The sequence below is a fragment of the Ciconia boyciana genome, chromosome 1 (assembly GCF_034638445.1).
Source record: "Ciconia boyciana chromosome 1, ASM3463844v1, whole genome shotgun sequence".
NCBI lineage: Eukaryota > Metazoa > Chordata > Aves > Ciconiiformes > Ciconiidae > Ciconia > Ciconia boyciana.
This window is the reverse complement of record NC_132934.1, coordinates 186,599,304-186,613,819: the sequence shown is the minus strand read 5'-3', so window position 1 is coordinate 186,613,819 and position 14,516 is coordinate 186,599,304. Positions and strand designations below refer to the sequence as shown.

General features: G+C 40.8%; 1 protein-coding gene across 1 annotated transcript in view; it reads left to right on the top strand.

Annotated features, from left to right (window-relative positions):
- The window catches only part of EPSTI1 (epithelial stromal interaction 1), a 48,305-nt gene that overhangs the window by 19,108 nt on the left and 14,681 nt on the right, over positions 1 to 14,516 (top strand). The window contains exons 6-7 of the mRNA XM_072854278.1: positions 3,354 to 3,427; positions 14,207 to 14,300. Coding sequence (XP_072710379.1) covers positions 3,354 to 3,427; positions 14,207 to 14,300 — 168 coding nt within the window. The remainder of the gene's footprint in view (positions 1 to 3,353; positions 3,428 to 14,206; positions 14,301 to 14,516) is intronic.

Here is a 14,516-nt window from a genome sequence, read left to right as displayed (position 1 = left end):
AGAGAAGAAAGGTGGATCCTTCCCCTTCATTCTGTGTTCAACAGGACCAGTTTGTGCGAACTGGTCCTTGAGTCTCTGTGTGTAGCAGTGAATGGGGTTTGGGATCATGTGCACTCCATGTCAGGCAGCTTGTCCTAGGACTGCTTTGATTTGTCCTAGGACTGCTCATGGGATAACCCTGGGCTGCATGAGTTTGGATTTTCTTCTAAGCTAGTGATCACTGAGTGCTCACTGAAATAATTCAGGAGAGGCTTTGTAACATTAGCAGGGTAGTCCCCGTTTCTGTATTTGTCTCTAGTGCCGAGATGTGTGTCTGATCTGCAGAAGGTGTGGGAGTACGTGGGAAGTAGCATTATTATTATTTGCTCATTAGTAGCAGGCGTCTGCAGTTGGGTATCTTTTGTGCAGACCTTCACATCACAGATTTTGACCAGACCGCACCATTGTGTCTTTGGGTGACAGGATTGTCAAAGTTCCCAAGAAAATAAATGAGTGGCTGATATTTGGCTGCTTCTTTTTTAAGCTTTCTGCATTTGTGCTGTACACAAAATAGCATAACTTCAGTGCACTGGATATTTCTGTTTCCTGTCATTCTGTCCCTGTTCCTGTTACCTTGCCTTTAGCCTTTCCTTGTATATTCTAAATCTTGACTAAATATTAAAAGATTTGAAAGATTTGAAGTGGAAAGGCTCAGTGTAATTCTACTGCGTGCAACTTTCTTTTGCTCTTGCATTACATAGTAACAGTCCTGCCATCTTTAGAAACTGTCCTATTTAGAATAAGCTGTAATTTCATTTTATTCTTTATCAAATCATGTGCTCTTTAATTTGACTGTGTTAATCAGCATGAATGGCCTTTTTTGGGAATTTGTTAAAACCAGGCACTTTACAGACCTTCTGCTAATGCTTTTCAACATGTTTACCTTCAATATCACAGCTGTTCCACTCTTGGCTTTGTTTTTGAAGACAGTGCCAAATGTGGAGTGCTTTGGCAATGTCTATTGATAGATTGTCATTAGTTAGAGAATGTCCCAGTCCCATTGCCTATCATTTGTACACATCCTAAGCAGGGGTCCCGGGGTAAACCTCCAGAGTAGAAAATCATCGTACCACCTACAAGTAAATAATTTCAATATGCTGGCGTTTTCTTTAGGCACCATTCTGGTGGTAGAATAGCTGTAGGATGTTTCCTTCTTTTTTATCTAGTGGAAGACAGGGGTGATATTGAAGGATTGTATTTATCAAAGTTAATATCACTGTGGTGTTCTAGCTAGGAGCTAGACTGCAGCAACTCCGCTGAGCTTTGGATTTTAACTTTTAGGAGCCTTGCAATATGATGGTGGATCCCATGTCAAATGCTTTTTCAGAGGTGAAGGTGTCAGCTTGCAGTGTTGAGCAGTGGTGGGGAAAAGCCTGGGAGCTATTACTGGTGTCTTAAGGGTATCAACATCACCTTTGACAATAATAGATGCTATCAGATTTCCTTTCTTCCTCTTTCCTTTCTTTCCCTGTAAATTGTTAAGTTGCACAGATGGGTGGGAGTCTTTTGCCTAAAAAATCATCTGTCTCTGGGTGGAGGGGTTAGGAGCAAACAAGATATCCCTTGGACACTATCAAAATTTACCTGTACTGTGGGGTGATATTCCTTACTTTAGTTTGATTTTTTTTTTTAATTGTATCAGTACTTCATACACTCTGCCACTGTCTCAGCATGTCAAATGACTGAGCAATGGGACATCTTATTCAGAGATTCATCTTCCTCCTTTTGTTTATTTTCCCATTGCCTTTTTCCAAATAACAACTTCTAAGTCATTTGCCTTCCAACAGTTTATATCATTACACAACATAGTGGCTCTTTTCCTGTCTGCAGACATCTGACAGGATTTTTTTTTAATCCAATACATGCCGAGGAAGAATTTGCACTTGTTATGCAAATCTCTTCCAGAGAGTCATTCTTTATCCAATTAAAAAATACCCACCCTGAAATCACTGAAGGCAAAGTAATTGAGTAACTGCCAGTAGAACTGTAATTTTTCTGAAATGTTATTGATTGCAGGACAGGAAGAAAATGATGGGGGTGGGGGTTACAGCCGAATTCTTAACACCACTTTCCCCCTTACACACACACACACCCCCTGTTCTACCTGGCCTTGCACAATACCTCCACCCAGGTACAGTGTCCTCTCCCTGATTTGGGGCTCTGACCAAATGGGCCGTTCCCACCTACAGCTCCCTTCTCATCTCCGCAACATACTGTCTGATATTTCCAGGGCACTTTGTTTCGAGCAATGTCTGGTTGCTGGGTTACCAAACGATTACTTTTTTTTTCATTTTGAGGGTGGGCGATGAGCAGAGTGACAGTCTGAAGTTGCAGTTTGCTCAACATGCTAGTCATTGTGAACCTCGGGTGGGAGCTCTTGTTGGAGCATCCCCCCACCAACTGCAGTGTGGGAGCTTGTGCTCAAAATATAGCAAGGCTGAAATCCTGGTTTGGCACTTCTGATTTGTGCTTTTAATACACTGAACTGCCTTTTGACTGCTCTTCCCAGTGGACCTACCTGCAGCCTGCATGTCAAAAAAAAATTTTGGCTGGCCTCCTTTTGACTGGAATATAGCTTGAGCTACATATTGCTGTTGCAGCAAGTTCTCTAGTTTCTGCTTTATTTTAACGTTTTATTCTACTTGAAGTTGAGTGGTGGGGCAGCTTAGATGACCCTTCCACTGGAAATTATGTGTAATTTTATATTAAAGGACTTAATCACTTGTGTAGCATCCAGATTTCCAGAGGAGTTTTGCATGTCAAGGTTTTGGTTGACTCTTGCACTGGGCATGGTATCTGAGGCAGAATAACACTGGTTAAGTACAAACGTCTCCCACTTTCATCTGTCCTAGCCTGTATTCAGCTGGCCAGTACCTAATGCTCCTGAAGGCCACAGGTCTATGTGCACGTACTCGTATCACTGTGCTTTCAGTGCTACAAGACTATCATCTGCTTTGGTGCAGTGGTTTGTGTCCTCTGCCTTCTTACTAGGACCAACGTTCTTCAGTTATACCGAGAGATGGCCCCAACAATGCTGTGGCATGAGAACCGTGAAGGCTCACGAGGCCCTTTGTGAGGATAGATGGGTCTGCCAGGAGCACAGTGTGGTTTTCTGTTTCAGACTGGTCTCTTGACGAGGAGCTGTTTGGTCATGCCTGAATACTTTTAAATTCGAGATTGGGTCACTTCTGTACCCAGCTGCTGCTATAGTTGTTTTAAAACCCAGAATATTGAAGTACTTGAATTGAATAATCAATGTTGGTTTCTGGCTTACTGGAAATCTCAAGTATGTTTTCCTGGTTTTAATGCTGTAGGCAGAGAGACTCGAAGTTAAAAAAAGGCAACAAGAAATGCAAAGAAGAGAAATGTTCCTTGAAGATCAATATTAGTAAGTAAAATTTGAAACTTATTAACTAAAATTCCTCATCTGCTTGTCTTTCTGTTTTGGGTTTGTTGGTTTGGTTTTTTTTTTTAATTATTATTTGTTTGCTTTTGTCTGGTTTGGGCCTCAGGAAGGGTTTGGCCTCTGTTGCTGTTTTTTTCACTTTTTGACTTAAAACTTTTGACTTCAGGGCAAGAGGCAATGGGCACAAACTGAAACACAGGAGGTTCCTCCTGAACATCAGGAAACACTTTTTTACTGTGAGGGTGACTGAGCATGGGCACAGGTTGCCCAGGGAGGTTGTGGAGTCTCTATCCTTGGAGATAATCAAAAGTTCTGGGCAACTGTCTCTAGGTGGCCTTGCCTGAGCAGGGGGTTGGACAAGATGACCTCCAGAGGTCCCTTCCAGCCTCAGCCACTCTGTGGTTCTGTGAAATATTCCAAGCCTCCTCCATACCTTATTGTGTGAGAAATTTGGTTCAGTAAATTTCTCTTAGCTTCTCAAAACATACACTTTGAAATGAAAACCGTGAATTACAGAATGACTTTGAGCTTTCTTTCTCTAACTGAATCAATATGTGATCATTCAATCCAAGACTAATTATCGAAACAGGATCTAAATTACATCTCCACCCATTTATTTTAGTGACTAGTAAAGAAATCTAACCCACATGGAAATAATGAGGACTTCCTATATTTAGCATAGTCCTACAGCTTAAATGTAGAGATATGCTGTGAAGACTTGTTTCCCAAGAATACCTCCTTAATGTCAAATTTAGATATGGCTTACCTCCTGACATAATTAATTCTATTGGCAGTGAAGTTCCTGCCTTGCCAGTTCACTCTACCCTATTTATTTATTTTTAACTGATCCAAACCAATTCTATCACATAATTAACACACAATGCTGTCTAGTCACCTTTACCTTTTTTATCTTTGGCTCCTGAATTTACTCACCTGTGTTCGTAGTATGATTGATTGCTCTTTCCCCCTCTGTGACCTTTAAAGGAGTCACTTTTGTCCCATGCTAGTAGCTCCAGTTCCTTCATAATTTGCCCAGACTCTGTTCTCTAACGTATAGACATTTTAGTGCTTTCTCACTGATCTCATCTTTCTTGTCTTTTTCCTTTTATTTCTTCCCGTTTGACTTTAGGTACAGCTCTTTCCTTAAATACATTGCCAACATTTGCCTGTAGATATTGGTATTTTGCCTGCTGTTTGTCCTCTGTTTGTCCTGGTGTGGATTTCCCCCCCACACACCTTGATTCCTCAGGATTTCTGAAGACCCTGCACAGCTTTAGATGTCTGCCTGTTTCTGACAGACTAGGCACCTTCATGCTCTTTGAGCCTAACTCAACAACCACCTCATCAGACCTTTCAGTGCAGGGTCTTCAGTTATGGGACTTGCTTTTTCCTGAGGGGATTCAGGGACCTTACCTTCCCATTTAATCTGATTTTTTGTCTTAAGGCTTATTCAGTTATGATCAGAGACGTATCTCTTCCTTTCCCTCACCTTCCTTGTCTGCACCTTTTTTTGCTTAAGGTGGAATGAATTCTGCTGATCAGTGCTTTTTCCATTAGAAGTAAGCTTGGTTCTGTCAAAAGCAGGCCCTGTCCCTCTGAAACACCTTCATGTGGGCAGTTGGTTGGTCCCCAGGTGGTGCAGGAGCGCAGGCTGCCTAGGCACTGAGAAGGAGACTGGCTGGCAGCCGTTCTGTCCACCGACTTAGGAAAGCCTTGTGAGCACTCAGCTGCTGTCATCTTAGGAAACCAAACTGACTGATGCAACTGAAGGTAAAGATGGACTGTCGAGCTCCATTGCTCGAGATTTTGTTCAACTGTCAGAAGATTATCTGTACGTACTATGTAGTGAACATACACTCGAGGGCCCTGTATTTACTGCAGCTGGAGGAAGTGAGCTGAAAACCTACCTACAGTGGGTGCAATTTTGGTTAAGTAAAAACCTCCCATGCTGCACAGAGTGACACTAGTGCCTTCCCTGGTCTGAAGGAATCCTCTTGGTGGGCAGAGGAAGAGGAGTCTTTACTACTGGATGTTGTTGAGGTTGCATTGCTAAGGTACATTGGCATTATGGAGCACAACATCCAGGAGTAATGGAAGGATATGGTGCGATATCTCAGATCTTGTAAAGCAACTCCATTGAAGTACTGCTGGTTATTAGAGACATGTTCGCATAAAAGTGCTTGGTATTTAAAGACGTGCTTTTGCCTACTATGCAAAAATGCGTGACTCATTACTTCCATCATCTAAGACCCTATGTCTGGAGGCGAAGAGAACAAATATGAGGTTGTGCCCCTTTTGTTGCTGTCTCTGCTGGATTATTTTGATCTCCTTCCCTGCTTGCTGGGAGAGGAAGGAAGGAAGGTCATGAGCTGCATATAAAGCAATGACCTCTGCAAAGTCATGGCCTGTGTAGCCATTTCAAAAGATAAGCTGCCTTGTTAGTCTGTCCTCTGTAAGCATCTGTAGCTGCAACATCACAATTTTCCTGAGGAGATCAATGCCTACCAGCAGTCTCATTAGCTGGGAAACCTTTTAAAATTGATCACCACCTCTAGCTGTATCAGCCTCCATGGTGTGCAGCCCAATCAGTACCTCTCCTGTATGAAGTGCCGCTTCTATTTGATAAGGAAAGGCACTTAAGATTCTCATGTCATTAACATACTCTGACAATAAAGTATGATGCTGCCCAGAAGTTCGTTGTTCTGATTAAATTCCTGTCACTATTAAAAACAAGAACTTCTCACTGAAATCCCCTTTCAAAGGGTGTAACGTGAAGTAGGTGAATGCCAAAAGGAAAAATTGTCTGCAGAATACAGTTATTTCCTATCTCTTGAAAACCTTGTTAGCTTCTTTGTGTACAACTGGCCCTTAAAAGTCACCTGTATCTGTTATCACAGTTGCTTGAGTATGTGTTTGTGTCTTGTGAGAATAAGGTCTAGACATGCATGCAGAGTGCTGTGGAAAAGTCTGCAAGCCTCTCTCTTCTGGGATCAGCAGCTCCTCTGACCCAGGTGGACTCAAGATCTATTAGGTGACTAAAATGGACAAAATTCACAAGGTATGTCCTAAAGTAGCTGTGTATAAAAAGCCTGAAGAGCACACAGGAGCAGACTTTGAGCTGGGGGAGCTGCTGCATGGCAGGATTGCTATGGTTTGTACTAACAGAGGAGAAGCACTTGAGGGATTTATTGGTGATAGCGTTGCTGTGGTTCTGCCTCTGCAGATGCCAGATCTAGAAAATAAGGAGTAAATGTGCACTTTTCTTCCGGAAACTACTTAGACATGAAATGGAGTCCTTCCTTCTGAGTAGTGGTGTCTTGGATGCATTTTACATTGATGGCCTGTGGTAGAGACTGTGTTTCTATCAGAGTACATTAAAACGTAATGAATGCTTGTGTAGTCCATACTTCACAATTGCTAATCCTTGTGAGGAAAGGACTGAGTGTCCATCTTTCCAAATGGGAACGAAGAAGAGGTTAGAAGGACTTTTCAGGACATCCCTCTTTAGTTAGGACACAAAAATTGTCATTTAAACAGTAATGAGGGATGACTACCTCATGACTTGCTTTTCTCTGTGGCTTGCTGTGCAGGCTGTATGAATCTGTGCCTGAGCTGTAGCGTGTCTCACCATATGGTTTTAGCCCAGCTCTCTAGTAAGGTGCTTTTATTTAATTTGGATTCAACTTCCCAGAAACTGTAGTGTTGGATGTGGTCCACTGCTTTTCTAAAAGCCATCTTCCTATTTATAAAATGGGAACAACAGTCTAGAACATAGGGTTACTTTTTTAATAGTACATTATGGCAGTTGTATCACTTCATCCTTCCCTTTGTTAAATATTCATGCCTCTGTTTTGTGGAGGTTGTACTCCTGTAAAAATTCCTGGCACTGCTGCACTCGGGTACATGTGTGCACTCAATATATTCTGCTCAGAATCTGGAGCTGGAAACAGAGTTTGCCAGAGTGCCTCTAAGTGCATATTCCAAACACAATGCAGGATGTTCACCAAACCAAGCTGATATACACTTGCCTGCCAAAGCAGTTTTCTCAAAAGTCGTAAAATGCAAGAAAATAAAACCTGAATCAAAACAGAATTTTTATTTATTTATCTATTTTTACAGCATAAATACTAGTGTCCTTGCCAGTTTTCAGTCCCCTATAATGTGTGGTTCAAATAGCAGGCTGGTAACAAATTTTCCCCACAGAAGTGCAAATGTAAACCTGACCAGACTTTTAATATAGGTTGCTGGAGAGAATGAAAGAGCGCTTGCACAAAAAGGGTTTGCAGCCTTGAGAATCTTTTGTTTGCTTCTTTTCACCACACTGGTCTTCGTTTTGTTCATTTGCTCCTGATTATTTTAAACGTTGTCAATTATTTAGCTAACAGGCAGAAAACTAGGCGTTTATAGACATCCAAAGGGACTCTCTTGAGTGTAATAATGAAGGCAGTTTATTGAATGCCTGTGAGGTTGCTTTCTAATTGTACGCATTAATCTGCCCATGCAAGCTGGCTGAAAATATAGAAGCAGATTGCACATGCAGATGGAGCCCACAGAATGGAAGATCTATGCAATAGACTTATACAAAACTGCATTTTCCTTAAAACTGGATTTATGCTTATTACTTCAGATAATAAATGAAACTTGATGTCTAAAATAACCTCCAAGAGTATTGGATGAGTTGGTGGGAGGAAAGAATAGCCTAGCTGTATTATTTCATCCAGTCAGGAAAACAAAAAAAGCAAGTGGGTTGACAGGAAATATTAGTTTTGGGTGTGGGTGGGAAGTGATGAAAATAATTTTGCTGAGAAAGCTGCCTTTTTTTTTTAAACCTATTTTTATACTTTCTTGAAGCCTTATACCTAAAATGAACTAGTGCTACATTTTTTGTTCTTGTCCCCAAGAACAGGAACACATGTTCAAGAACCTGCAGACAAGAAAGCCTACCAGCCAAAGATAGCACAGTTTTGATCACTATCATTAGATTTGTCCAAGTCCTCCTTAGTATGCTTGTGCATTACTCCCAGTGAAGTCTGTGAATACTGCATTAAGCTTGGTATGTGGCTGCTGGAGGGATTTGTGCTGGAAAGCAAGTGGACTTAATACCCAAAGGATGGCCTTTCTCCCCAGTAAAAGGCATTGCAGAAGAGCCATCAACATCATACAGAAATTTAATGGGTTAATTATTTCACATTGTAATTTTTCACCTTATAGCTTCCAGCAAAAGGTGAATCCCCCACCCACATGCACACGAAAAAATGGACATTTGTTCATGCTGAACAATTTGCACATGGCTGATGTTTGTTTTTTCTTCTTACCCAAAAGTGGACTCTGTCCTGCGGGTGTGGGTTAGAGTTGAGGTACAGGAGAACCAGAATCCATGTAGAGTTGAGGGCATGTTTGTTGCTGACAGACGGAGATGTTTTTACCTCCTTGCCCTTTGTCATGGCCCATCTGTGGGAAACATGGCAGTTGCTTGTAGCCTTCTGAACTTATTTAAACCTTGTAAACTTCTTGCTGTGGTAAATCTCTGCAAAAAGGAGGGGATCTAAGAGGAGGCATGTATAACTGTATACCAGCAAAAGTCATTAGTGTCCCCTCTCAGGCTACTTGCAACTTTCTTAATGGCTTAATTTTGAAATTTGTACCTTTGGTGGGATTATTTTCAGAAATTGTATTATCGGCTTCCCAGCTTCATTCCCACTTTAGCAAATGATTTTCATTAGTGAAAATCCAAACTGCACCTCCCTTTGGAGTCTCTTTCTCCATCCCCTAATATAGAATCTATGGGAAACCTGCATAAATGGACAGCAATGTCATCAACGTTTGTGTCAGCTTCTGGAATTTCTTCTAATTTGACATTTGATTTTGTTAAGCCACATGACAGAGGAGCAGCAACAGCCCTAGTACCAGCCAGCCTGGCTTGTGGGTCATAGCAAGTGCCTGACCGGGATGCATATGGCAATGAACAAGGCAGAGCCCTCTCTGAGGAACAAACAAGGGCATCAGTAAGAACACATCCACCATGGACCTCACTGAAATGAAGGGCAGCTTTTCTTGTGGGTAGGCTTTGGTAGTGTTAAGCAAATCTTAACTTCTTAACTTAAGAAATCTTCTTCTTAACTTCTTAAGAAATCTTAATTTCTCCAAAAGTTGAGGAAGTTGTTACTCTTAGCCAATTAAATATGTTGAAGTGGCAAGAAGTGTAGATATGCTTGCTGGTGCTGCAAAAAGATGCGTCTTGAATGAAATTCAGTTTTGTTTCTTGGTTTTGTTTATGAGAGGGGGAGTTCTGCTATTGTTTAAAAACCATCGTGAAACTTCTGGGCAGATGTGTGAAACTAACGTTGTGTATGCATTATGCATGGTTCTTAGTTTTTCAGCTGAATTGGAAGAAAATGGTGAAATATAACACTTTAGCATTGCTTACTGGCAATGAATTTGGAAGCTGATGTGTCCATGCCATTCAGCACTAGATGCTACTTCTGTTGTCTTAGTGACTACTCAAGTTGTCTCCTCTCTGAAATGGCTATAATGATTTACCTGGCTTGGGATTCTTTATTTTTATTTTTTATTACTGTTTTTGAATGGCTCTTAGCATACTTGTGGATGTTCATTAGAGCAGAATTGTAATGCTGGAGATCCTGCAGCTTGAGAAAACAAGGAGTTCAGGAGCGATCTTGTTTTCAGTAGTAATAAGAGTGGCCATTATCTTTTAAAAATTGTCAAGAGAAATAAATAGATTTATTATATATGCAAAAGTGTTGTGCTGCTTTTTTTTCAAAAGCACTGGCATAAAAGCCAGTATATTTTTCTGTATCCTGGCATTTCAATATCCATCAATTAAAGCAAAAGAATTAACTGCCACTGGTTTCATTGGGAAGGAGTAATGAAGATTACAAGAAGCCTTTTTAATTGATGCATTTTTAATGTTAGTCTGTAAAACAGACTTAAAGCCAAGAACTTTATGTGTAAGCAGAAAAATTATTTTCTTTACATCTTTGTTCTGAGAGGAATACAGTCTCAAATGAAAAGCTTATCAAGTTTTGCTGTGCAGCTCTTGGGTGGAGGAAGATGCTGGGGCCTGAGTCTGTATCCTTATTCATGTCCCTAAGGATGAATCCTTTTCAGAACTGGCTTTTCTGTTTGCCTTGTAGATATGACAGGAGTTAAGGCCAAATGACACACAAAGTTAAAGACCTTATTCTGCACTGGATATTAGATCTCAGGTCCTGCAACGAGATCAGTTGTGGGTCTCCAGATCTTCCACAGTTGCACACTGGAGTCAACTGTGGAGCTTTCTGCTTCTTGGCTGTCAAGACTGGTGACCCCGTTAGAGCATGGGAACTCCTACCTAGGCCAGAGGAACCTAGGCTGACTCCAGCTTTTATATCCACCCCCTTGTCTCACCCCAGTGGGAATGTGGGCAGCACATGCATTTAGTCCCAAACAATAAGAAATGCATGTGGATTCCCTGATCTACAAGTAGCTTGTGAGTGCAAGGTGCCAGCTCTACATCCCTAAATTACACCGTTCTCAGTGGAACACCTGGAAAATTCATGTTTCTGTATTTTACATGTGCTTGTTGGGCTGCAAGTATATGCTTTTACATAACAGCTTTTAAGAAAGGACTCTGCCTGAAGAATAGTTGTGAAATGTAAAGCCGTATATCTGAGGACCCACAGAAAGCATTTGCAACATGGACTGATTTCCACAGTCATGCACTGTCCCCTCCTAGCACGTTACTCAATGATCCTGGCAGCAGAGTCAGTATTTTTCCATGACAGCTCTTAAGAATTTTTCAGCCCCCAAATCCAGTATTGTGCTTCACTCCCTCACGGCTGCATATGTTCTAATAAATTAAACACTGTCAATGACTGTCACTTTTGAGGCCAACAGGCCTGAGACTGCCTGCTTCCATTGCTAGCAAAGTTTTTTACCTCTGAAAATGGGGCGGTTACATCCAAAGTGCATGTTGGGAGTTACTTGTGGTTGATATTCATTCCCGGACAGCAGCCAGGAGTTATTTGGGAAAGTGCTATTTGGAACAGGTCAAAACTATTCCAGGAACTGTTACCACAATATAGATGGCTCACTTCCCATGCTGAGAGTATTGCCTGGTGCTATTAAACGTACCAGTATGGGAGTAGCCTATTTTAATTAGCCGAGCAAAAGACTTGTTCCCAACAGTGTAATGGGAAACAGGGCTACCAAGAAAGACAAAATACGCTCATAAGATCACTCCAGCTTAACCAGTGCTTCTGAACAGCTCTCTTCCCTTCAGCCTGATGCTTAGGGGTAGTCAGAGCTCAGGTTAGCAGCCTGTTAGGAGCATGCCATCTTCTTGGTTTGTCTAAATTTGGGATCTCCTTTTGCCTAGCTATTTTTGAAGGGTATCAGCATGCCACTGTATTCAAATTAATTTCTTCAGCTCATGCTCTTCTTTCTTTAATATTAATTAGTTTAGAGGAACACATTTTATTAGCATCTTTGATTATCCCTTGAAGTTTTAGCAAGCGAGTGAGATGTTGCTCCAGCTGTCTGAATGTGGAACACCTATGGCCACTTTGATATGCTGATTTCCTTCTGGAGATAATGCTTTCCTCTCGAACATTAATTGAACTGTCATCTCTCCGACTTCCCCCTTTCCCTGCAGCATGGCTTATGCTATGCTCCACATTATTATGACTATGGGTTTAATATTATGAAAAATACCATTCAGAAAATATTTTGACAGTCTGACACCTCCAGATGCATTGCTGGGTTTCCATAGAGATGACACACAATGAATTAACATACATGATTGACTTGACTGAGTTTGTCTTTAGTCAGGTTTGGAAACCTGAGTCCCTTTCTTGTGATAGGGACACTTTATTAATGTATTACTTAATTTGGTGTAGTAGGGTGTTTTCTATATTCAAAGGCAGTGCACAGTCTTGCTGAGAAACTTTATTTGCTTCCAGTATTGTACTCATCTTTTCTAATACCGAAACCGAGTTAGCTTTTCATCTATGAGTGTGCTGATCTAGGAAATGCAGTGTCTTAACCCTCCACCCCATTTTTATGCAAGTAATGAGAACTTCCACATACCCCATGTCATTCTTTTGCCATCCATAAGGAATTAGGACATCCAGGTATACCCTCAAGTTGCCAGATATTTCTTTGCAGAGCTTCAACCTTCTCAAATATATTCCAGACTTTCTGTAGGAGTTCTTAGTCTTTCTGGTGGAGAAATAAATTGTTATTTTAGCAATTTTAGCATAGGTAGAGAAACACAAAATCTGCAATTTAAAACTTCAAGTTCCCAAAATTATTCTGTGCAATCTCACCACTCAACCACTCATCTTTTGTGGAAAAAATGTGTGTGCTTAATGCTTGGGTAAGAAGACTATTAATTTGTTTAACCTTGATATACAGGTGCTTTGTAGATCAGGGAATCTTATGTTTCACTTGGTTCTTTCAGCATTGTGCATTGGCTGAGGTCCATGTTAACTGCCCGGGTAATGGAGGAAAGGGAGTGAACTGGGAATGCTGAGACTTTAAAAGCATGGCTTGCTACAGCTTGATCAAGTGCTTTATACCTGAAGTGGTAACATGGTTTTGTATTGTGTAGAGTAGCAGAGAACAACTTGTGGGTTCTTGTTCTTTTTCCCCACTTCTTGTCAATATACCCACTGACCAGCAGGACATTTTCCAAAAATGCATCTGTTCACCATTTCAGATCATGGAGTTAAAGATAAAAACGGACTTGGTTGTCTGTTTCAGCAGTTAGTCGTCATCACTCTTTGGCAGCTGTGGCTTTTTCTCCAGGGTTAAGTAGCTGTCTTTGGTAGTGGCATCTTCTCCCCCATAGAGCTAGCTGGTTGCCCTGTTAGCAGTGTAAATCTTTGTGCTGAATGCCTCTTGAAGCACTCTTGCTGCTCTCATTTCAGTATTTTCATGCTTTCCAAAGCTGTACACAGAAATAAAATTGCCTCTTTCCTCTAACTCTGTTCCTTTGAGTGGGCAAAGACTTGAATGCCTGGGACTGCAGGTTAGGAAATTGATTCCTGATCATGCACTGAAACTCCTATTCTTAACATTTGTTTATGTTGTTACTTGTGACTTTGTTTAACTATACTTGGTTGAAACTGTGAGCAAAGCTATGCTACTTTGAAAATCATCTGATTTATAAGGGATGCGATTGGAAAAATAAAATTGCCCTTGCCAGAATAAGAAATGACAATGTCGTGCAATTCTGCTTCAACTAAAGACAAGCATTTTTTTTCAATGCTACAAAATGCTTCAAAGTCTTTCTGCATGATTAAATAATCTGTTGTAAGGCTGCATTGTAATAACCATGAAGGAAAATTCCTTAGAATAATCTTTGAAATTACTTATCTGAGATTTATAGATCTGGTAGAAGGATTTGCAACAATTCAGTGAAGCAGTTGCATTCTGATGAAGTCCAATGGTATGTGAGTCTGTGTTTTAGGTATTTTACAATGAGGAAAGAAAGCATAGCCACTGTAGACCCCAAATATGCAAATGACAATAATTGTTTGCTTAAAAATTCCTCCCAGCAAATATCTTATCCACAATATAGGTTCTGTATCCTCTGTCCCATTTCATTCTGTCTGTCTCCATAACCCTTTGTTCCACCTGTGATGTTTTTCAGCAGTCACATGATAAAATGTCTAGGCTAGATTCCAAGGGTGGAATAAAAAGCTGTATTTATTTTTATGGAAGCACTAACAATTCTATTTGGATTGGATTTCTTTGTAGCAAAACCAATGAATTATTGAACAGATTGGACTTGGGTTTGCCAAAGAGTGATTCCTGTCAGATTGCTAATCGTGGCCCAGAATCTACAGCATGGGTAAGCAAAACCATGGCATGTGCTATATTTTCTGTCAGCTTTCCAGGTGCTGTCAATAGTGTAATATTAGAATATACTAATGGAGCTTAATTGCCTAGACATAACTTAGTGAGTACCAAGGAGTGTTTCTGGGTGAATGAGATTGCCTACATTGTCTCTTACACACTGGCAGAGTATCCTACATAGTAGGGGACTGCCTTTATTACTCACAGATCT